The sequence below is a fragment of the Leptopilina heterotoma genome, unplaced genomic scaffold (assembly GCF_015476425.1).
Source record: "Leptopilina heterotoma isolate Lh14 unplaced genomic scaffold, ASM1547642v1 Lhet_14, whole genome shotgun sequence".
NCBI classification, from domain to species: Eukaryota; Metazoa; Arthropoda; class Insecta; order Hymenoptera; family Figitidae; genus Leptopilina; species Leptopilina heterotoma.
Window position 1 is genome coordinate 5,570,646 of NW_025110859.1, and position 25,745 is coordinate 5,596,390.

General features: G+C 24.0%; 2 protein-coding genes across 6 annotated transcripts in view; one reads left to right on the top strand and one right to left on the bottom strand.

The window, feature by feature from the left end:
* LOC122497843 (dedicator of cytokinesis protein 3) overlaps window positions 1–18,765 on the top strand; it is a 78,568-nt gene extending 59,803 nt beyond the window's left edge. The window contains exons 7-18 of one of the 2 annotated variants that reach the window (XM_043605189.1): window positions 662–961; window positions 1,120–1,324; window positions 1,774–1,956; window positions 5,200–6,922; window positions 10,040–10,057; window positions 10,140–10,302; window positions 10,664–11,101; window positions 14,507–14,648; window positions 14,712–15,387; window positions 16,706–17,079; window positions 17,260–17,609; window positions 18,045–18,765. In XM_043605189.1, the coding sequence (XP_043461124.1) occupies window positions 662–961; window positions 1,120–1,324; window positions 1,774–1,956; window positions 5,200–6,922; window positions 10,040–10,057; window positions 10,140–10,302; window positions 10,664–11,101; window positions 14,507–14,648; window positions 14,712–15,387; window positions 16,706–17,079; window positions 17,260–17,609; window positions 18,045–18,212 (4,740 nt within the window). In that variant the 3' untranslated portion in view covers window positions 18,213–18,765. The remainder of the gene's footprint in view (window positions 1–661; window positions 962–1,119; window positions 1,325–1,773; window positions 1,957–5,199; window positions 6,923–10,039; window positions 10,058–10,139; window positions 10,303–10,663; window positions 11,102–14,506; window positions 14,649–14,711; window positions 15,388–16,705; window positions 17,080–17,259; window positions 17,610–18,044) is intronic. The other variant, XM_043605190.1, reaches the window with a different exon arrangement.
* Window positions 18,766–18,802: 37 nt separating this feature from the next.
* Window positions 18,803–25,745, bottom strand: part of LOC122497842 (protocadherin-like wing polarity protein stan) — a 51,078-nt gene continuing 44,135 nt past the window's right edge. For 2 of the 4 annotated variants that reach the window (XM_043605186.1, XM_043605187.1), the window contains exons 9-13: window positions 24,816–25,242; window positions 24,078–24,318; window positions 23,646–23,954; window positions 22,947–23,523; window positions 18,803–19,634 (exon numbers count right to left, since the gene is read on the bottom strand). In XM_043605186.1, coding sequence (XP_043461121.1) covers window positions 19,604–19,634; window positions 22,947–23,523; window positions 23,646–23,954; window positions 24,078–24,318; window positions 24,816–25,242 — 1,585 coding nt within the window. In that variant the 3' untranslated portion in view covers window positions 18,803–19,603. Of the gene's footprint in view, window positions 19,635–19,932; window positions 20,017–22,946; window positions 23,524–23,645; window positions 23,955–24,077; window positions 24,319–24,815; window positions 25,243–25,745 lie in introns of all 4 variants that reach the window. The other 2 variants (XR_006301178.1, XM_043605188.1) reach the window with 2 other exon arrangements.

Consider the following 25,745-nt stretch of genomic DNA (forward strand, 5'->3'; position numbering starts at 1 on the left):
TAAATTCCTTAAAAGAAATTAAATATTTTCAAAAGTTGTTAATAAAATTCTTCGTAAAAATAAAATTTTAAGAAACAGTCAATATTATTTATTTTTGTTTTTAAATAATTGATTTCTCGTAGTGTTAAATTATTGTTTTTAGTACTTTTAACTAACAATTCTGTAGAATTAATTTTTTTGAAAAAATTGAATTGAATAATAATAATTGATATAATTGATTTAAAGTAGAATTTTAGTTAATAATTCTAGAAAATGTTAATTGATTTGAAATGATAATACAATGTTAATCGAATTCCTCGAAAAAATGTAATTATTCTTAAAAATTTTATTTTTATTCGTCGAAAAAATTCAATTATTTAATAATTTGTTGATAAAATTCTTTATAAGAATTTAATTTTATTGAGAAACATTCAATTATAGGAATAAATTATTTATTTTTCAATTTAAATAATTGAATTTTCGTAGAATCTGTAAATGAGGGAAAAATCAGGGAAAAAGAAAATTTAATTTTTGTAGCAAACCTTGAAATACTACATAAAAAGAAATCAACTTAGTAAAGATAATGGATTGAAAAGAGAATTAATTACATTAATTAAGTCCAGAGATATCAGAGAGAAGAAAGGTAAAGATTTGAAAGTAATAATGTTCATAAATTTTACAGGTTTATCAAGGAGACGAGAAGGAATTTCACCAGTTGCACGAGCAGATAATTCGTAACAACAAATGTTCGCCGCTTCCAGGTCAACCGAATTACGGCATAGTTGTCTCGTTTCGTGTTCTTCACGGTGAATTATGCCAGGTGCGTGAGGAGAATCCTTTACTGTTCAAGAATATTTGTTTGACCAAAAAACTTGGATTTTCTGACGTCATAATGCCGGGTGATGTTAGAAATGACTTGTACCTGAGACTGGAAAGAGGAGACTTTGAACGCGGTGGCAAGTCAACTGGAAAAAATATTGAGGTAAAGAATATAAATTGGTTGAGATATTTTGCGAAAGATAAAAATTTAAATACATGTAAAGTCTCTTCTATTGAGTTCTATTTTAAATCTTAGTTTTTCGTTTAAAAGTATAAATGCAGATGACAATAGAAGTAAAAATTTCTTTTGTCAACGAACAGGTCACTATACTTGTCTTGGATGCGGAAGGTCAACCATTGGAAGGTGCCTTGTTCGGAGCAGCAGGAACTGAGGGAAGTTCCGAGTACCAAAGTTTGGTTATTTATCATCACAATAGTCCAACTTGGGCTGAAACTGTGAGACTCGCAATACCAATTGATAAATTTTATGGGAGTCACGTTCGTCTTGAGTTTAGACATTGCTCGAGTAAGTCAGAGAAATGCAAAGTTGCCACAAGTTAGGGAATTTTATTAAAAGTACTTAAAAAGAAGTATTAAATCAAAAAACTTTTATATTATTATTTATAAATTATTTAGAGAATATTTTTACTTGAAAATTGAAAAAATAATTAAATTTTAAAGTTGGAGTAATTCACAACGTTTATAATTAAAGATCGAGAGGAAAAAGTATTTCTCTATTTAAAAAAATTTATTATTTTCCGCGTGAAAACATTTTTTTTCTTTCAATCATTAATCTTAAACATTGAAAATTTCGCTAAAATGAATTTTGGTAATGTTGCGTTTGAAAGTTGAGGAAAAACAAAATCAAATTTTTTTAACTCTGTTAATTCAGTGTTATTTTCTGTTTGAAAAATGTTAAGTAATTTTTTGATTAAAGTGATTTAAAAAATATATTTTAAACTTGATTCTTTTTAGCACGAGATAAAAACGACAAGAAGCTGTTTGCTTTTGCCTTTGTCCATTTAATGGAAGCCGGTGGTGCTACTTTACAAGATGGACAACACGAACTTTTTATATATAAATGCGAAGAGAAGAGCAAACTCGAGTCTTCGAATTATTTATCTCTTCCCAGTACGCCTCGAGACCCCAATTATCCAGGTATGAAATTTATTAATGATGAATTTTTAAAAGTTCTAGTATATTTGCATTCACTATAAGCATAATTTTCACGATTATTGCATTTCAAAGATTTAAGAAAAAATTTTATATACACAATTTTCATAATCACTTTAATTAATAAACATTCCAGGCTTCGGATAATATAATTTTTTTCGACTTTTTTTTATTGTTTTGAAAAAATGAGACATTTTTTGTGGCTAATTTTTATAAAATATGACTTTTTGACTTTTCTTCTGTATATTCAATTGAATTCTCTAACAATATCCTGAAAATTATGAAAAAGAATGGCTTTAAAGAAAGAATTATAGTTGAAATTGATAAAAAATAATGAAATTCAAAAAGGATTTTTGAAAAATTTTAATTCAAATCTTTCTAATACTAGTTGAATTTTTGAATAAAGAATATATTTTGAATATAGAAATTAAGAAAAACTTTGAATAAAGAAAAAAAGGAAAATTAATTGAAAATTTTTTGAATAATCGAAATTTGGTAAAATTGAATTAAAAACATTTGGATTTTTGCTTCCAAACTAAAGTGAAGTTTCTTTTTTTTTAATAATTAAATTGTCAGAGAACCTCCACAAAATTATTGAAAATAATTGATTGATAGAAGAATTTTTGTTAAAAATTCTAGAAAATAATTGACTTTTGGAGAAATTTGCAGTAGCAATTTTTAGAAATAAATAGATTTCAGGTTTCAACTTACAAAATTACGTTTTTTTAAATATTTATATCTATGTAGAAATTCAGTAATATTTGAATATTCATTTTAAAAAATTATTGATCTTTTGAATAATTTTAGTTAAAAATTTTTAAATTTAAAAAAAGAAAATTTTTCTTTCTAAAATTTTATTATTTAGGAAAAAATTGAATTTTAGAAGAATTATATTAACAACTTTTGAAAATATTTAATTTCTTTTAAGGAATTTAATTAAAATTTTAATGAAATTTATTATATTAAAGAATTTTATAACAATTTTGGAAAATAATTGAAAACTTTTTGAAGAATTTTATTAAATTTTTAAAAATAATTGAATTCCTGAGAAGAGTTTAAATAATAATTTTTGAAAACATTTGAATTCATGAGAAGAATTTTATTAAAATTTTTGAAAATAATTGACTCCTTGAGAATAATTTAAAAAAAATTTTTGACAATAATTTAATTCTTGAGAAGAATTTCCCTATATATTTATAAAGATAATTTAATTTCTGCAAAGCATTTTATTACTTTTCAAAAGAATTGAATTCTTGTGATGAATTTCGATATTTATTAAAATAACTGAATTTTGGAAAAGAATTTTATTAAAATTCCTTAGAATAATTGATTTTATGGAAAGAATTTAAGCGAATTTGTTGTTTATCAAGCTAATTGAATTTTTTTGCAAAATTACTTAAAATTTTTTTGAAAATAATTGATTTTCTGCGACGAAATAAATGTTATTTATGAAAATATTTGAATGATTGCAACGAATTTTATTGTTTTACTGAATAATCGAATGTTTCTTAAAATTTAATTCTTTTCTCAAATATTAATAAAATTTTTAATAATAATTGCATTTTTCAAGGAATTTTTTTAAAAATGTATTAAAAATATTTTAAATTCTGTGATGAAAATAATTGAATTCGTGAATCAACATTTTATTATTTATAAAAAAAATTTAATCTTTTCGTAGAATTGTATCAACAAGTTTTTTCTATAATTATTTCTGTTAATAAATTTTATGAAAATAGTAAATATTTAAAAACATTGAATTGCGAAAAACTTTTGAAAATAATTGAAATTTTGCAAAGAATTTTATTTAAATTTTTGAAAATAATTGAATTTTTGGCGAAAATTTTTGCTATTTATAAAAAGAATTGAATTGATGAGAAGAATTTTATTAAAATTTTTGAAAATAATTGACTTCTTGAGAAGAATTTAAAAAAAAATTTTGACAATAATTTAATTTCTGCAAAGTATTTTATTACTTTTCCAAAGAATTGAATTCTTGTGATTAATTTTGATATTTATCAAAATAATTGAATTTTGGAAAAGAATTTTATTAAAATTCCTTAGAATAGTTGATTTTATGGGAAAAATTTATTCGATTTTTTTGTTTATCAAGCAAATTGAAGTCTTTTGCAAAATTACTTAAAAATTTTTGAAAACAATTGATTTTCCGCTACGAATTAAATGTTATTTATGAAAATATTTGAACTATTTTAAACGAATTTTATTGTTTTCTTCAATAATTGAATGTTTCTTAAAATTGAATTCTTTCCTCAAGTTTTAATAAAATTTTTAATAATAATTGCATTTTTCAAGGAATTTATTTAAAATTGTACTACAAATATTTGAAATTCTGCGATGAAAATAATTGAATTCGTAAATGAAAATTATTTATGAAAATAATTGATTCTTTTCGTTGAATTGTATCAACAAGTTTTTCCTATAATTAAATCTGTTGATAAATTTTATGAAAATAGTAAATATTTAAAAACACTGAATTGCGAAAAACTTTTGAAAATAATTGAATCTTTGCAAAGAATTTTATTTAAATTTTTGAAAATAATTGAATTTTTGGCGAAAAATTTTGCTATTTATAAAAATAATTGAATTCTTGACTATAGATATTCATTAAAGTTTATAAAAATAATTGAATTTATGCAAAGTATTTTATTAAATTTAATTTAAATAATTGAAATTTTGCCAAGAATTTAATTAAAATTTTTGACAATAATTTAATTCTTGAGAAGAATTTTGATATTTATCAAAATAATTGATTTTTGGAAAAGAATTTTATTAAAATTCCTTAGAATAATTGATTTTATTGGGAGAATTTTGTTGTTTATCAAGATAATTAAATTCTTTTGCAGAATTATATAAAAATTATTGAAAATAATTGATTTTCTGCGACGAATTAGAAAATATTTATGAAAATAAATTCCAAAACAAAAGTTTCCAATTGAAAGTTTTAACGGCACTTTGCTAAATTTGGTGTTAATTCATCATTAAAAGATAAAGGAAAAAAATAGGGGAAATTTTCAAAATACGATATACGTTTAGGGGCCAAAATTAAAAAAGGGGACTTTTAGGGAATTAGGGGACAGACTGTGAAGCCTGGTATAAAATTTTGTTTTATGAATAAAATTGAAATATTTTGCTGTAATAATTGAAAAAATATAAAAACTTTTAGTTAGTATTTTGTTTGTTAATTATATTTATGATTTATTGTTTATTCAGGTGTCGCGCCATTCTCGAGATCGCCGAAGGAAGCGGTTTTCATAACAACATTACTTTGTAGTACAAAATTGACGCAGAACGTCGATATATTAAGTTTACTGCAATGGAAAGCGCATCCTGAGAGGATATCCGACTCGTTGAATAAAGTTTTGCGATTAGACGGCGAGGAGACTGTGAAATTTTTACAAGACATTTTGGACGCATTATTTTCCATGTTCCACACTGAAGATGGAAATTCAACGGCCTATTCGGGACTTGTGTTTCAAGTGTTAGTTTCAATATTTAGTTTACTGGAGGATCCGAAATTCGAGCATTTCAAACCGGTAATGAATGCATATATATCGGGACATTTTGCCGCTGCTCTTGTTTACAAGGGATTATTGAGTAGCATACAACATTGCGCCGATTGGGTGAAGGCATCGGAAAGACAAGAACCAATAATGAAGTGCTTTAGATCACTGGAATATATATTTAAATTTATTATTCAGAGTCGATTATTATTTGCGAGAGCAACAGCTGGACAATATGAGGACAGTTTTAGAAGGGATCTTTATTGTTTGTTCACGGCACTAAATAAAATGTTGACTCTACCTTACGATATGGTTTTACAATCACAAGTGGCATTATTGATGTCGATACCAACGGTTTTTGAGCAATTAATTGCAGTTTTACCAGTTTCGGAGGTTGTTAAATTGACATGCACAATGTTGGATTCAATACCAAGAGAACCGCCGCCTCAATTAATTCAAACGAAATTACAAGCTATTAAAAGTCTCGTGACGTCGGAATTGTTTGAGGATGACGAGAGTCGTAATTTATTGTTGATTACAATTTGTAAACACTTGAGGATTCATTTAGCGAGAAGAGAGGAATTGAGAGCTTGTACTGATATTCTTGGTGATATTTTGAACTTTTTATACAAGAGAGCGAGAGACACGAACAAAGTGAATAATTGCATTCATCATGACATTGAAACGTTGGTTCTATCCATTCTTGATGTTTTAATACAAACAATATTGATAATTGTTAATGCGAATGGACCAGTTTTGGGTAATTTAGTGGCGTGCTTGATTAGTTTACTGCAACTTTTAGACGAGTATCATTACTCGAGACTGTGGGAGGAATTAACGTTGGGTGGTGATCGTAAAGCACTCAAGGAATTTTTATTGAGAGTATTTTTCGTTCTACGTGATTTAGTGAGACAATCAATATTTGCAGCGGACTGGCTCGTTATACGAATGCAGGCGAATAATGTTATTTTAAAATCACTGCAAGAACTTGCGCAACCATTGGCTTTTCGATTTTTACATAATAATTTTGATTTTCAATTGTGGTCGACTTATTTTAATTTAGCTGTGGCTTATCTCACGCAACCGTCATTACAATTGGAGCAATTTTCCGAGGTGAAGCGAGAGAAAATTATTGAAAAGTACGGTGACATGAGAGTGCTGATGGGCTTTCAAATATTGTCAATGTGGTCACGTCTTGGTGAACGAAAATTGGAATTTATTCCGGGAATGGTGGGACCATTTTTAGAAGTTACTTTAGTGCCAGAAAGTGAATTGAGAAAGGCGACATTACACATTTTCTTCGATATGATGGAATGTGAACAACAAGCACGTGGTAGTTTCAAGTCCGTTGAGTCTGAATTGATAGATAAGCTAGACATTTTGATTAGTGAAAATAAAGGAGATGATGAATATCGACAGCTGTTTAACACCATGTAAGTTGATTTTATTTTTATCCCATTTACATGTTTTCAATTTTAATTTCAAATTTTTCATTTTTTGTCGTTTAATATAGTTGGAAAAAAATTTAAATCTATATTTCAGGGTTGCCACAGGTCAGGGAATAGTCAGGAATTTTGATCAAAAGTAATGGAAAAAATTAAATTTTTAGAATTCCTAAGAAAATTATGAATTTTTGTGTCTTTTTTGTTTTCTTTAAAACTATGAAATCACCACGAATTCTAATACAAAACCATTAATTTTTTCTATTTCTGACAATAATTTCTTTTCAAATAACTTAATTCTTTTAACTATAACATAAAATTATTACTTAGATAGAAATTATTTAATGAATAATTTTACTTAAAAATTTCGAAATTAATTGAATTTTAAAAGAGTTGCATTTACAATCTTTTTAAATAGATAAACTTTTCAAAGGTTTTAATTTGAAATGTTATAAAATTTCAATTTTTAATGAATTTAAATAGAAATTTTAAGAACAACTGCTTCAGAAAATCAATTATTTTCAAAAGTGATAAACTTCTTCTCAAAAATTCAATTATTTTCAAAAATTTTCCTCATTTCAATATTATTTTTAATCTACTATTTTAATCAAATTTTCCAAAAGAATTCAATTATTTAAAACAAATTTTTGAGAAAAATTTCATAGGAATTCAATTACTTACCATTTTTTTTTTATAAATTTCTTCGTACCAATTCAATTATTTTTAATTTTTTAATGAAGTTTCTCGAAAGAATTCAAATATATTCAGAGAATTGTAAAAAAAAATAGTTCTGAGAAATTCAATTATTTCGAAAAATTTAAAAAAAATTCTTTTAAAAATTCTATTATTTAAAAAAATGTTGACAAAATTCTTTACAAGATTTAGTGAATAAAATTGCAATTTTAATAAAATTTTCCTATACAATTCAATTATTTTCAATACAATTCTTCTTAAGAATTCAATTATTTTCACAAATAATACATTTTTTATAGGAATACAATTATTTTAAAAAATTTCAATAAAATACTTCGCAAGAAATCAATTATTTTTCATAAATAATAAAGTTTTTCTTGAGAATTTAAAAAATTTTTTATTAAAATGCTTTTTAAATTTGAAAAATTATAATAAAATTTATGATAGAATAAAATTATTTTCGTAAAATTAAAATTTCGTAAAAACCTTCGAAAAAATCCAATTATTTTCGTAAAAAATCAAATTCTTCGAAGCAATTCAATTATTTAAGAAATTTTAATAAAATTCTTCCCAAAAATTCAATTCTTTTCAAAAATAAACATTTTCAGAGGAATTCAATTATTTAAAAAAAAATTAAATAAAATTCTTCGTCAGATTTCAATTATTTTCAAATTTTTAAATGAAAATTTCTCGATAGAATTTAATTATTTTCAAAAAGTTTAAAAAAATTGTGAAAAATTCAATTACATATTTAAAAAAAATTTGAATAAAATTCTTCACAAGAGATTAATTATTTTCATAAATAATAATATTTTTCTCCAGAATTCAATTATTTTCAGAAATAAAATTCTTCACAGGAATTCAATTCTTTAAAAAAAAGTTTTATAATAAAATTCGTTGCAAGAATTAAATTATTTTCGTAAAAAATAACAAAACTTGTGGCAGAATTTCAATTATTTTGTATACAATTTTAAATAAAATGATAGAAAATTGCATTTATTCTTAAATTTTTTTTCAAATTCACCGAAAGAATTAATTTATTTTTCAAAATTTTGATAAAATTCTTCATAAAAATTCAATTTTTAGAAATATTTAATTATGTTATGTCTCAAATAATGATGTTATGTCTCTTTCTGATCAATAGTACCTTTGCTTAGAGAAGAATAAGGATTCAGACTCCATTGTATAGAATATTTATTATAAATACAAAATACGTCGCGATGACGTGACAATTATTTTAAAAAATTATTTATTTTTATATTTAAATATTTGAATTCTCGAAAAATTTTCTAATAAATGTTGATTCAATTACCGTTGAACAAAGTAAATTAAAATTTTTTCAAATCGTAATCTTTCTTCTTTGTATAATCTGTTCGCAGTTTAAAGTTAGTTGTTGTTTGCTTTTTTGTTTCTTAACTGTTTTTAATAATTTTTCTTTTGAAATATTTTCAATTTTAAAATTAATTTATTGAAAATCATCGAATTTTTTCATAGAATTTAATCAAAATATTTGATAATAATAATTATTGAATTTGATTAAAATTTTAGAAAGTAAATTTTTTTGAAAAATTTTATAGCGAATTAAGAAAAAAATTGAATTCTTTTGTTATATTTTTTTTAAAATAATTGTATTTTTGCAAAGATTTTATAACGAATTAAGAAAAAAAATTGAATTCTGTCGTGAAATTTTTTTTTTCAAAATAATTGTATTTTTGCAAAGATTTTATAACGAATTAAGAAAAAAATTGAATTCTTTCGCGAAATTTTCGTGAAAATAATTTAATTTTTACAAAGATTTTATTATTTTAAAAAAATAATTGAATTGTTTCGAAGGATTTATTAAAATTTTAGGAATAATAATAATAATGTTATTTATGAAAATAATTAAAGTCTTGTGAAGAATTTTATTAAAATTTTTTGAAATTAATAATTGAATTTTTTTTTAAAGTTTGAATTTGAGATTATTGAAAAACTTATATTTGAAAATAAAAAATTTGGTAACATTTGCTAAGTTTTATAATAATATTCTCATAAGTTATTGAATTTCAAAAGGTTTGAATTTGAAAATTTTAATTCCTATAGAAAAATTCGAATGATTAAATATTTATTTAGAAAAGAAGTTATTGATGTTTTCGAACAATTTTACAATATTAAAGAAATTCGTATAATCGTAACATTTTTTTGAATATCTAATAATTTTTTGAGTATCTAATAATTTTTTGAGTGAATCAAAATATTCTTCAGAGTCAGGAAAACAGTCAAAATTTTGTTTGGAAAGCAGGAAAAAGTTAGGGGAAAACAAAATTAAATTTTTGTGGCAACCCTGATATTGAAAAAATCAGTTTGTAATTTCTTTTCTTCATTTTCTTCATTTTTCTAAATCGACTAATTTTTCGCTTTTCCATGCTGCTTTAGGGAACATTTAAGCGCAGTGTAAGTTATTGCTTAAAAAAGAATTGTTGTGAGGAAATAGTGTTTCTAATTTCGAGATAATTAATTTTCTGTTTTGTCACAGGCTGTTGAATAAAGTACAATCCGAAGATCCCGCCTGGAAAGACAGTGGAATTGTTTTCATTACATCGGTAACAAGATTATTGGAGCGATTACTTGATTATCGCAGTGTCATCCAGGGTGATGAGAATCGAGACAAACGAATGTCCTGCACCGTCAATCTTTTGGTAATAATTTTTTTTTCCTTAAATATATAATTAGAATTCAATACTTTTTCAAGAATTTTTTTTCCATTTTTTCTATCTGTCGAAAAATTATTTGAAAGCAAAAAAGAATTTATTTTAAACGGAAAAAAAATATTTGTGACAAAAATAAACGATTCACACTTTTTACGTTTCAAATGAGCGTTAACTATTGTGTTAATTGCCTGAAACTAATTTCATAATGGCACGTGTCGTACGCGGAAAATGTTTATCCTCACTTGCAGTCTTGTTTGAGATTTCGTATATCAATCTTGTTTTTTTTTAATAAAGAAAAGAGAATAGAAAAATTTTGAAAAAAATGGGTATATTTATATTTTTTTTGCAGAATTTTTACAAAAATGAATTCAATCGAAAGGAAATGTATTTACGTTATATTTATAAACTTCATCAAATGCATTTGGAGGCGGAAAATTATACTGAGGCGGGATTCACGATGAAATTATATGCCGATCAATTGGGATGGGGATCGACAGTATTGCCATCGGATCTTGCACATTCACAACAACCAGAATGGCAACGAAAGGAGCTTCTCTATCATCAAATTATTCGTCATTTTGATCGTGGCAAATGTTGGGAGAAGGGAATACCACTGTGCAAGGAATTGGCAATTTTGTACGAGACTGTTCTTTATGATTACGCACAATTAAGTAAAATATTAAAGATGCAAGCACAATTTTTGGATAATATACTCACTCAACTGCGACCCGAACCGGAATATTTTCGTGTTGGTTTCTATGGATTGAGTTTTCCACTTTTCGTCCGGGTGAGTCGATCTTTCATAAATAAATAAATAAATATCTTAATTTAAACTAAAAATTTTTAGTTAAAGCAATTATTCAAAATTTCAGTTGATCATAAACTCGTCTTTACTCCTATTTTCATTTTTTTTTAATTTTGTCGCACCTTGTTCACGTTAATTTTTACCTGTTTTGTAAATTTTTTAAAAAATATTTTCGATCAAAAGTTTAGTTTCTAAAATATTTTATTAATTTATATTTTAATAAATCTTAATTGAATTGAATTTTTTGTTACAATTTCAGGCTTCGGATATTCTGACTTTTTCGTCTTTTTTCGACTGTTTGCAAAACATGATACTTTTTTCGACTTATTTTCAAAAATTGCGACTTTTTCGACTTTTCTTCCAAATTTTTAGTATAAAACGCAACTTATTTCGATTTTAATAGTGTGGAAAGTTTAACTATGGACAAATATTTTAAAATTTTATTTTTGAATAATTTTTGTAATTAAATTTTTGAAGTATACAATTAAAAAGATTTTGAATAATTAAAAATTTTTGAAATTTAATTGAAAATTTTTGAAATAATTGAATTCTCAAAAATTTTAATAAAAAATCTTCAAGTGTAAATTTAATAAAAATGAAAATTAATGAAAATTAGGTTATAAAAATTAATATTAAAGTATTTTTGAAAAAACTAATTCTCAGAATTTTTTCATTCTAATTTTTTAAAATTCAATTATTTTCAATATTTTTGATTACATATTTTCGAAAATTCAAATACATGCAAAAAATAACATTAACATTTTTTAGAATCATTTTCTTAACTTTTTGAAGAAAATATTCAAAATATTCAAAATTTTTAATTAAAATACTTCAAAAAATTAATTAATTTCTTTTAAACTATACAAAAAAATATTCTTTTTCGAAATTCAATTTTTTTCGAAAAATTACATTACAATATTTATAATTAACTAATTCTTCGAAGAATTTTATTATTTAGGAAAATAATTGAATTCTCGAAAAGAATTTTAATAAAATTTTAAAAAATTCTAATTAATTTCTTTTTAAAGAATTTCTTTGAATTTTTTTAAAGTAATGGAGTTTCTTTAATAATTTTAATTAAAAATTTTGAAAGTAATTGGATTTTCTAAATAATTTCTTTCAAGTTTTTAAAATAATTGTGTTGGTTAATAATTGAAATTAAACATTTAATTATTGAATTTTACTGATAGAAAATAATTGAATTCTTTTGAATTTTATAACGAATTAAGAAAAAAATTGAATTCTTTCGTGGAATTTTTTTTGAAAATAATTGAATTTTTGCAAAGACTTTTACTCTTTATAAATAAAATTGAATTATTGTTTCAAAGGATTTATTAAAATTTTAGAAAATAATTGAATTATTTTAAAAAATTTTATAATGAATTAAGAAAAAAATTGAATTTTTTCGTAAAATTTTTTTGAATATAATAGAATTTTTTCAAAGAAGATTAGATAGATAGATATTTATTTCCTTAATGCTACATGTTTACATGTTTTACATCCAATTTTTTCAAAGAAATTACTTTTTTAAAATTATAATTGCACTGTTTCAAAGGATTTATTAAAATTTTAGAAAAAAATTGAATTTTTTCGAAAAATAATTATTAAAATTTTTTTTTTAAATTGAATTCTTTCATGAAATTTTATTAAAATTGTATTAAAAATAATTTAATTTTTGCAAAGAATTTTTTTTTAAAAACCATTTTAAATGGTTAAAAATTGCATTGAAAGTAATTTAATTTTTATATAGAATTTTTTAAAAATATTTTGAGAATTATTGAATTATTTTTTAGAGAATTTATTTATTCATTTAATAATTTTTCTTTTTAAATATTTTCATTTTTAAAATTAATGTATTGAAAATTATCGAATTGTAGCAAAAAATTTGATAATAACAGAATTCCTTCGAAGAATTTTATTATTTAGGAAAATAATTGAATTCTCGTGTAGAATTTCGTTCAAATTTATGAAAATTCGAATTAAATTCTTTTTGAAGAATTTCTTTGAATTTTTTTAAAATAATTGAATTTTTGCAAAGAATTTTACTATTTATAAATATAATAGAATTTTTTCAAAGAATTTAGAAAAATTTTTAAAAATAATTGAATTGTTTCGAAGGATTATTAAAATTTTAGAAAATAATTGAATTTTTTCGAAAAATATTAATAAAAATTGACATCTTTCATTAAATTTTATTAAAATTGTATTAAAAATAATTGAATTTTTGCAAAGAATTTTACTATTTTTAAATAAAATTGAATTGTTTTGAAGAATTTATTAAAATTTTAGAAAATAATTAAATTCTTTTGAAATATTTTATAACGAATTAAGAAAAAAAAAGTGGAATTCTTCCGTGAATTTTTTTGAAAAAAATTGAATTTTTTCAAAGACTTTACTATTTAAAAAAATAATAAATTAAATCGTTTCAAAGGATTATTAAAATTTCAGAAAATAATTGTATTCGTTCGTAAAATGTTATTAAAATATTGTTTTAAAATAATTGAATTTTTGTAAAAAATTGTACTACTTATAAGTTATAAAAATAATTAAATTCTTACGAACAATGTTATTATTTATAAAAATAATTGAAATTAATAATATAATAATGACTCTATCACTCGGTTTTCAACACATAATAATTGAAATTCTTGAGAAGAATTTTATTTAAATTTTTGAAAGTAATAAACAAGAATAATTAATTAGTAAATTAGTTAATAATTGAATTTTTTTAAAGTTTGAATCTGAAATTATTCAAAAATTCATATTTAAAAATAGAAAATTTTCTAATTTACATAATAATAATAAATTAAATGCCACGTTCCGTAACATTTGCTAGTTATTATTATAATAACTATAATAATTAGTTTTTATCTTATTTAATCTTATTTATTAATTTACGTTAATAAAGTTAGAATTATCGCATTCTTACTAATTTATTAGAAAAAGGTTTTAATATTACTATTTCATTATAATCAAACATTTAGTTACTAATTCTTTTAGTAAAATATTTACTAATTTAGATTTAGAGAGTAAATTTTGTTAATTTAAATATTTAGAACTTAAGGTCTAATTAAAATAAAATTAAAATGCTTTTTATTTTAATCTTTTAATTTCAAGAAAAAAAATTTAATACAAATCGCAGTAAATACAAATTACTTATTTTGGATATAAATTTATCGTACGTGATTTTTATTATCACTTCTTTGTCACCTATTTTTAGAAAATTTGTCACCTATTTAAAAAAAAAATTCTGTCATCTCTGAAATTTTAATAAAGATTAAAGTATTAATGCAACTTTTTTACTAGTGGAACTAAAATTATTAATTTAATAGAAAAATAAATACCTATTCAATACAAATTTTGATTTAATTTATTTTTTTATTTCAGAATAAACTATTTATTTATCGAGGATTGGAATATGAAAGAATAGGAGCATTTACGCAGCGACTCCAGACCGAATTTCCCAGTGCACAAATTTTAATGAAAAATTCGCCGCCTGACGAGAGTATCCTTACCTCCGAAGGACAATGTAAGTTAATATTTAAGTTATATTTTTTCATTTTAATTATTTTTTTTCTTTTTTTCATTACAGATATTCAAATTTGCAACGTGAAACCAATTCCAGAGGAAGGTAGTTTGGGCTCAGGTGCAATTGATGTTCCCGATCGTGTAATTGCATTTTATCTTGTAAATGATGTGAGAAAATTTACATTTGATCGACCTATGCATCGCGGTCAAGTTGATCGTGAAAATGAATTTAAATCACTTTGGATTGAGCGCACAACACTGATGACTGAAGCAAAATTACCCGGAATTCTACCATGGTTCGAAGTTATTGACAAGCGCTCTGAACTCTTGGCTCCAGTGCAATATGCATGCGAGACAATGCAAAGTGTTGAACGTGAATTGAGACGATTAATTGTCCAATATACTGCCGAGCCGAAGAAGAATATCAATCCATTCAGTATGCGATTGCAGGGAATTATTGACGCCAATGTAATGGGTGGTATCACGAAATATCAAGAGGCATTTTTAACAACTGAATTCGCAAGGCAAAATCCCGACATGGTGCCGCACGTTAATAAATTGAAAAATTTAATTCTCGATCAAATGAGCGTTTTGGAATCTGGTTTACAACTTCATGGTGAAATTGCACCGTCTGGCGTGCAACCGTTGCATAAACGATTAATTGAGAGATTCACTCAATTAAAACGAAGTTTGGGACCATTGACCAGACAGCGATTACTGCATCAAGACAGCATTATAAAGTGAGTTCTTTTTGTTTATAGGAAAATGGAGTACATCTTAATTTATAGAAAAGTTGAAATTATTTTCATAATTTAATGAAAATCAGGGTTGCCACAGGTCAGGGAAAAGACAGGGAAAGTACAATAATAATTGTTCAGGGAAGTCAGGAAAGTTTATCAAAAGTACTGGAAAGTACTTTTCTAAGTAAAAATCCATTTCTAGAATTCATAAGAAAAATTTGAATTTTGTTGTCCAGCAGCTTTTTTTAAAAAAAAAAGAAGAAAATATTCAATTTAATTTCTATTTATAACAATAATTGAACTTTAGAGATTTGAATTGAAGATTATTTAAAAATTTTGTTAAATACATTAATTAATTAATTAATTAATTTTGTTAATTACATAATTTCTATTTTTCATTGAAATTTTTTAACGAAATCTCAAGTATTTTTCTTAAAGAATTAAAGAATTTTCGTAAATTTTATTTTTTTTATTTTTTCTTTTACAAAAATTGAATATTGTTAGGAAAAATATTTTTTGAAAATTACCTTTATTAGAAAAAGAAATTTCTAGAAAATGACTTTTATTAGAAGAAAGAAAATTGATTTAAAAATGAATTAATTAAAATTTTAGATAATAATTAAATATTAAAAGCAATATACACAGAAAAAAATATTCACCTGGAACATTTATAAATTTTACTAGATTAGCCAAATTTTTAGTTGTTTCAGTTAAGAGTTTCGCTATTCTAGAGAAACTTATCGCTGTTCCAGATAAACTTTTTTTTCCGTCGAGCGTGAATTTTTAGAAATAATTGAATTTTTGAAATTAATTTTTTTGAAAAAGTTTAATTGAATTTTTTTCTACATTATTTGAATAGTTTTTATTTTCTACTTTATATTTAATTGGAGAATTTAGGAATAATTGAAATTTCGTAAAATTGAATATTGTAAAGAAATGAAGTTGAGAATTTGTCAAAGAACTTTTTCGAAAATTATTAAAAATAATTGATTTAGAAGAATTTTAGTTAGAAATTCTTGGAAATAATAATTGAATTGAAATGATGGAAATAATTTTGAAGGAGTAGAATATTTTTATAATATAAAATAATGATTTTATCACTGGGCCATTTTTAATTATTATAAAACATGAAGAAATTTAATTTACACTTTCTTTTGTGTATCTAATTATTATTAGAGTGAATTAAAATATTCGTTCAGGGTCAGAAATAAAATCAAATTTTTGTGACAACCCTGAAAATTTAATAAAACTGAATGAATTACAATGATACAATTAATGAAATTTGAATTAATAATTATTTTTAATGTTCTCCTATTAGTTCCCCTTTGCCTCCGCTTCCGATTGGCGATAAGCATCCAGTGACGTTGGATACAGTGGGTTGTCGAATGTCACACACAGAGATTGACGGAATGCTCGAGGACGAAGGATTTTACACGAAGGTTGATGTCTTTGGTCAGAATCAAACCCCGCCACCGATTCCACAGAGGGAAGTTCGACCCCGATCGGTGGGTTATGGAACAACTCCACCGAGACCAACGCACCAGAGGACTCACAGTAAACCCTTGAGTCCAAAATTGCCACTGAGACATTCGCTGCCAACTCCAACTGACAGTGGTGATCAGACAAATGTGAGAACCTCCTGGAGTGAATCAGGATCCGAACCAGCGCCACCACTTCCTCCAAGAAGCTGCAGTAAGTAATAATTAATTGGCAAATTTTTTTCCCTATAAAACAATTAAAATTTTCTTTCTAATAACTAAAATATAAAAAACAAATATTTAAAGTTTTGATTAAAAATACTTTAAAAATTAAATTCAATTCAATTTAAAAATTAAAAATTCTTATTATTAAAAAAATAAATTTTGTCATCAGCTTTGGATAAGAGAGATTCGATAGCGAGTTCAATTGGACCGCCAGCGCCGCCAAAACGACCAATACAAAAACGTAGCACAGAATGGAGCGTTGAGGATGATTCCGATCAGCAAAGCGAAACTAATGACTTACGAGACAGTGGAATTTCGACCGCGAGTCTCTTGGATTTTAATCCACAATTAACACATTTAAATAATCTTAGTTACGAAGACTTTGTACCACGAACCAAATGCAACGAGATAATGAATATTTCACCACCTTCTGTGATAAACGCTTTAAATACTACTTGTACAAGTAACAATTTTCCTAGTGGTACATTCCATGGTTCCCAAATTCTTCCCGATGAAGAGGTAAAGTATTTTTAATTGCACAAATTTTTCTATAGGGTTGCCACAAAAAAAAAGTTTTTCCTTTTTTTGAATATTTTGAAATTGAAATTTTTTACTTAATAAGTGAATTTTTTAAATTTTGATTATGAAATTATTTTGAAAATATATATTTGAAAATAAAAAGTTTTCTAATTTGCATAACAATAATAAATAGAAAATCACGTTTCGCGCGCTAGCGGGCGTAACATTTGCTAGATTTTAATATTTTCAAAGATTGCTGGATCCTAAAAATCAGTTTTTTTTAACAATTCTAGAAATTTAATACTTTTTCCAATAACTTTTGATATAATTCTCTGACGTGTCTTTGATTTCTTTAATCTGTGGCAACCAAAATATTTTTTTATGAAATAATAATTTTGATTTTGAAAATAAAAATTTATTATTATAATTTTTAAGGTGAGTCCTCCGCCGATACCTCCAAAAGCGAATCAAGACGTTCCCTCAGCGCCCACAACATTGGAAAGGGTTTCTAATCGAACATCGAATTCAAGTCATGTGGAAAATTATTCGGTGCCAAAATTACAAACACTTTCTGTGGCATCAGATACGGAAAGTACCGTATAGCATCCTAGTCTTTATAAAATTAGTTTATAGCCGTCATATATATTATATATACGTAAACGCATTAGGCATTGAATCTTTTTTGATTGCGATTGTTTAGTCAATTAATTATTGTTTATTATTATAAACAAAGAGAATGTTTTTTTTTACGGGAAAAAAAGTCTACAGCCAAAGCGCAATCAAATTAGTTTTGATGAAATATAAATATATAAAAATATATATTATATATTAAAAAAAAAGTCGAATGATTTTTACGCGTCCCAAATAAAAATCAGCGAATATTATATCTGATAATGAAATAAATCGAAACATATATTCCTCCCCCCGACAACATGCAATCATTGTATATCAATTTTTACATCTCTCTTTTTCTATTTTAATGCGGAAATTTGATAAATTATCGCATTGAAATAGAGACAGCACTCTTTTAATCTATTGTAATTTATTTTTCAAAATAAGAATAAAAAAAGTCATTTTTATTAACGATGTGTAAACGGAGAAATAGGCGCCAATTAATTGATAATTCGAAAAATAAGCCATATATATATATAAAGAATGAAAATCGGTATTTTATATTTAAAAAGGAAAGACCATTTTCAAGGTATATAAATTATTTGTATTTTTTCGAATTTCTTCGTATATAAATATATACAAAAAGATTTTTTTTTGAGTATTACATGACACTTATTATAAGTTTCGTTCTTTTTTTCTCCCTTTCTTTTACGAATTTGCTTGGCATGTAAAAAGAAGTGGAAAAATATAAAAATCTAAATAATTAAAAAGAAGATCACTGGGAATGTAGACATTGCACAGTACTAAATTATAAAAGTAAGGTACAAAGTTTTACAATATTTAAGTACACAGGACGAAATGAGCTAGAGATCAATGAGTTTTACGCACCGGAATTCGTTTTTTAAACAATTGTCTTTCAGTCGAGAATTTCATTGCAAATAATTAATACTTATAAATATAGTTGATCGAAACTGAATTGTTTGTTTTCTTTTTTTATATATAAGAGAAAAAGAATCATTCAGTCTTATCAATTTACTTACACACATCATACATACTTTTTTTTACCTACAGTGTGCAGACAATTGCCAACGAATCCGGTTATTTCTAAATGAGCTTTAAAAAAAATTCATGTTTCGCTAAATATTAATTAATATCGAAGTAAATATTATTAAGCATTTTGCGAAGATAATACAAATAGGCACTCACACATATAATTTTTTTTTGCTAATCAATATGGCTACGCGTTTTAAGCACAATGGCCACTGCCTAAAATATATATTTATATTTAGTTACTAAAAACTTTAATTCGCTTCTTGTAAAATGGATACTCTAAAATATTTCTTTGTACGACTTTTTTTTTTGTTTTTTGTAGGTGAAGATTGTCAAACGGACGTTTCAGCATTAATATCCTTCCTGAAATAAAAGAAACATTTTTTTTTATGAATTTTTCACTCGGTTGGAAAATTTGCAAAATATATAGTTCTTCTGTGAAAGTGTTTTTTTTTTTAATTTTAAAGTTCAAAAATATTTATTTTATTGATTTCAGTTAAAAACTATAAATATTTATTAAAATAAAAATAAATTTATTTAAGGTATTAAATTTATTATTTTTAAAATCATTAAATTGGTTTATTATAAAATATTTTCAAATTTTGAGAAAATAAAAATTTCACAGTGAACATATTCTATGGAATTAAAAAAGAAATCGTACCTCTTCACTGAAGCGTCATCATTTGTTGAGGAAAGCAGAATATAGAAAAGACACTACAATTAGTTAAGAACGTTCCAACACCATCTAATATCAAACCAAAAATATATCCAAAACCAAAGAAATATTATCAAAAGGTATTAAAAAATGCTTTACAACCAAAAAATTCACCAAATTCAATTAGTAAAGGTTATTTATTTCTTTAGTAATGTAACGAAAATTTCAGTAACTTGAATTACTTTTATTTTGATGGTTCAATTAATTTTTTTAAGAAGCCTTGTACGGTTGCTTTTATTTTATTATTTTATTATTATTGTAAAATTTCATATCAGGCCTCGAATCAACTTTATTCGTGTTGTTGAAAAATTTAAATTTCTATTTCCCTCAATTACAGAAAACTCTTTTTCCTTGTCCCAATAATAACTTTAATTCTAAGTTTTCATTAAATTTTATTAAAATTGTATTAAAAATAATTGAATTTTTTCAAAGAATTTTACTATTTAGAAACATAATAGAATTTTTTCGAAGAATTTATTAAATATGTAGAAAATAATTGAATTGTGTTGAAAAATTTTTTATAACGAATTAAGAAAAAAAAATTGAATTCTTTCGTGAAATTTTGTTGAAAATAATTGAATTCTTGCAAAGATTTTTTTGAAAATAATTTAAGTTTTGCAAAGATTTTACTTTTTGAAAAAGTAATTGAATTGTTTCGAAGGATTATTAAAAATTTAGAAAATAATTGAATTTTTTTTTAAACATTTGTTTAAAAATTGAATTCTTTTATGAACTTTTATTAAAATTGGATTAAAAATAATTGAATTTTTGCAAAGAATTTTACTATTTAGAAATATAATTGAATTTTTTCGAAGAATTTATTAAAATTTTAGAAAATAATTAAATTCTTTTGAAATCTTTTATAACGAATTAAGATAAAAATTGAACTCTTTCGTGAAATTTTATTGTTTTGAATATAATTGAATTTTTGCAAAGATTTTACTATTTAAAAAAATAATTGAATTTTTTCGAAAAATTTATTAAAATTTTAGAAAATAATTGCATTCTATTGAAATTTCTTATAACGAATTAAGAAAAAAATTGAATTCTTTCGTGAAATTTTTTGAAAATAATTGAATTTTTGCAAAGATTTTATTATTTACAAAAATAATAGAATTGTTTCGAAGGATTATTAAAAGTTTAGAAAATAAATATTGAATTTTTTTTTTTAAATTTGTTTAAAAATTGAATTCTTTCATGAAATTTTATTAAAATTGGATTAAAAATAATTGAATTTTTGCAAAGAATTTTACTAATTTTAGAAATATAATTGAATTTTTTCGAAGAATTTATTAAAATTTTAGAAAATAATTGAATTCTATTGAAATTTTCTATAACGAATTAAGATAAAAATTGAACTTTTTTGTGAAATTGTTTCGAATATAATTGAATTTTTCGCAAAGAAATGTACTATTTATAAATATAATTAAATTGTTTCGAAGAATTTAATGAAATTTTAGAAAATAATTGTATTCGTTCGTAAAAAGTTATTAAAATTTTCTTTAAAAATAATGGATTTTTTGCAAAGAATTTTACTATTTAGAAATATAATTGAATTTTTTCGAAGAATTTATTAAAATTTTAGAAAATAATTGAATTATATTGAAATTTTTTATAACGAATTAAGAAAAAAATCGAATTCTTTCGTGAAATTTTTTAGAAAATAATTAAATTTTTTTAAAAAATTCGAATTCTTTCATGAAATTTTATTAAAATTGTATTAAAAATAATTGAATTTTTTCGAAGAATTTATTAAAAGTTTGGAAAATAATTGAATTCTATTGTAATTTTTTATAACGAATTAAGAAAAAAATTGAATTCTTTCGTGAAAATTTTTTTTTTGAAAATATAATTGAATTTCTGCAAAGATTTTACTATTTAAAAAAATAATTGAATTCTTTCGTAAAATTTTCTTGATAATAATTAAATTTTTTAAAAAAATTTGTTTAAAAATTGAATTCTTTCATGAACTTTTATTAAAATTGTATTAAAAATAATTAATTTTTTTGCACAGAATTTTACTATTTAGAAATATAATTGAATTTTTTCGAAGAATTTATTAAATTTTAGAAAATAGTTGAATTCTATTGTAATTCTTTATAACGAATTAAGAAAATAATTGAATTATTATTAAAATTTTGTTTAAAAATAATTGAGTTTTTGTAAAAAAATTTACTATTTATAAAAATAATTGAATTCTTATGAAGAATGTTATTATTACTATTATTCCGCGTGAAAACTTGCTAGTTTTTAATACATTTTAGAAAGTTAATCGAGAATTCAATTTTTTTAATACAAAAATTCAAGTATTTTATAAAAACTGCAAACTATAACTCTTCCTAATTTTTCTTAAATTTTCAAAAGTCAAAATGAAAATTCAAATCAATTTATGATTTTTTATAGTTCTACATTTTTATTATTATTATATTTATTATATTTCTAAAAACAAATTTTCTAACATGTTTTGATTTCTAAACTTTATTTTTTTTTTAAATTTGTAAAAGTCTTACATTTTTCTAAAAGTATCATTATTTTCATTATTTTATTTACAAGTATTTTTAAATAAATTTTTTACCAAAGATTAATGTTTGTGACATAAGTCGGATTTTTTGAAAAATATTCGAAAAAAGTCATAATTTCCGAGACCTGCTCAATTGAATAAAACTTACTGGGTTTATTTTTAAATTAACTAATTAACTAATAGTTAATAACTAATCGTCATTTTTAGTTTCTTTTACCTAGTTACTTCTAAAAATAAATCATTTTATTATTTTTATCACTATTATTATTTATCGTCACCATTTTGATTATTGTTATTATTATTTGTTATTATTACTACTTATTGTTATTTAATTATTTTTAATATCTATTAATCGTTACTGTTATTTTTATTATTATCTATTTTAGTGATTATGTATTATTATATTATTATTATAATTATTATTTGAAAGATTACTCACTCTGCCTCGGCGATAGTTTGTTCATACTCTGGTTGCTGATGTTCTCTGAGAGCGGCCAATTCATTGCTATATTGCAAATCGTGAGTGAGAGAACTGGCCAATATTCTATCGCTCATTGGCAAAATATATTCCGGTGTACCCTCCAATACTGTTGGCGTAATTTTTCCTCTCTTTAAACTTCCATATCTATCGGTACCATTCAAATTATCGTGCTGTGAACCATGTAAACTTTGTCCCCTCTTTAAACTACCATACCTCTCGGAACCGCTCACATTCTCATGATTTGAATTTTGTGAATGATGACTCATACTTGAATTTAATATTCGCGATGACATGGATAATAAATATGGCGTTGGCGACACGGTATGATCTTCTTCGGCAGTATAAGGAAAGAGATATTTTTCACCGAGATGATGTAATTTCTCCTCAACCTCGGAACAATTCTCGTCCATCTGATGATTCTTCATAGGCGAATTCATATCAGGATAAGGCAACGGATTTGGACTTGACGTTTTATTAGAGGCTATTTCGTTGTCCGATATTGTACCACCAGACCATTGACTTCCGCGGATATCAACTGTTTTAAATAATTAGAATTAAAATTACTATAATTAGAAATTAATTATTCAGGATTGACACAAAAAATTATTTTCTTTTTCCCTGATATTAGTAGAAATAAGATAGAAAAATATAAATTACCGTTTGATGGCAAATATGCTTCGGGTAGTTGCGAACTCCACCTCGGGGCATAAATTGGCTTGATATTAGGGAAAAGTTCTGTATTTGAACAGATAATGTTCAAATGATCAGTGGCAGTGTTGTGAATATTCGGAAGATAGCTGTGCGTTACGGGTTGTTGCGTTGAGACGCCCATATTTTTGTGCGATTTTGAAGTGACATCCTCATCGTCCGAACTGTGTGAACTCGCTAAATCTAGACTTCTGCCGCCTGCATCAGCTTGTGAACCATCGGAATCGGATTCCGAGTCTCTGCGTTGATCGCCACCTTCTGGAAATTAAAGAATACTTTTATAATTGAATCTAAAAAGTCTTCTTTATAATCGTTAGCAAAAAAATTGATAGAGTAATTAAATAAAATATAGAAGTAATAATTTAATTTCGATAACATTACCTTGTCTAGAGTGTAAATTTGAATGCTGACCACCCCTGGACGACGCATAAGGATCACGATCACTATTGTAATTACTGGTGGATGTCGATGTATGACGAAGATGTGCGTCACTTCGATAAGGACTCGAACCAGTTTTATTTGTACTTCTCGATGTTGTACTGCTCGTTGAAACTCCAACGTGAACTCTTCTGCACACGGACTCCGTTCCGCTGTACGCTGACGAATACGCCAATGCAGATCGCTGTAAAATTAAAAAAAATTTAATTTCAAAAATTAAAAATAAATATCTAAATCAAAATTAAAAACTATGAAGATCTACTAAGTTGACACAAGAATTAGATTTTATTTTTCCCTGATTTCCAGACAGAACTTTCAATTTTTCCCTGATCTCCATAAAAAAAATTCAAAGGAAGTTCAAATAAAAAATAAAATATTTAGAAGTAAAAATTTATAATTAAATAATTTTGAATTCTTTTGGAAAATTTTATTAAAATAGTAGATATTGAAAATCATTGAATTGAGGAAAATGCATTTTATTTTTGAAAATAATTGAAATTTTGCCAAGAAATTATAATTATTAACTTTATGAAAGTTATTTTTAAATTTAATAATTTTGAAAAAATTTAATCATTTTAAAAATTTGAATTGTTTTAAAATTTTTAAATAAAAAAATATTAAATAACAAAAATGTGAACTAGAAAAGAAAATTAAAAGAAGTAAATTAAAAGAATATCTTACCGAATGACTATTTACATTCTGATTGCTACTTGCATTTCCCATACTCCCCTCAAGAAGAGGAGTTTTCTTTCCTAAACATCTCAGGATACTTAGATACAAATTTCTTCTAACACGGCCATTGATAAAACAATAGCCAATTAGACTAAAGGCAGCGTGAATGACAATGGCAATGCTGAGTACATAGGACAATGTAGGCGAGTTTTCCGAGGCACTGAGAACAGCCAGGGTCCAAGTGGCACCTAGCAATGGCAGTGAGGCGACCGACAACCACAACAGAGTTCTTAGATTGCCAAATCCCAAAATATGTTCCTTCAGCGTAAACGCCGCGCGAACGGACATTATCAGTATACAGAAATTTAGGAAAATCGCTATACAAATTGGACCAATCATCGCCCAAATCACTGTTTCATAAACCGAGAGCCAGCAACTGGAAAAAAAAACGTAAAATGAAATTTTGCCAAGAATTTTATTAAAATTTTTGTAAATAATTGAATTTTGAAGAAGAATTTTTTTATTTATAAAGATAATAATTGGGATTTTGTCAAGATTTTTTTTTAAAATTTTAAACATAATTATAAATTTTGTGATAAGAATTTTATTACTTTTGAAAATAATCATTGAATTTCTGCAATAATTTGTAAATTCTTGAAAATTCAATTTTTTAGTGCTTTTAACTAAAATTCTTCTATAAATCCATTATTTTTAATAATTAATTAATATTTTTAAAAAATCTAAGTTCATTATTTCTAATATAAATTTATTCAACATTGAATGTTATAAAATTTCAAATTGAAACCGTTTGAAAGTTCATTTATTTATGCAAATTGTAAACGCAACTCTTTTAAAATTAAATTAATTAAAGGTTTTGTATTAGAATTCGTGGTAATTTTATAGTTGAATATTTATAGTTGAGTATTATGACTCAAACAA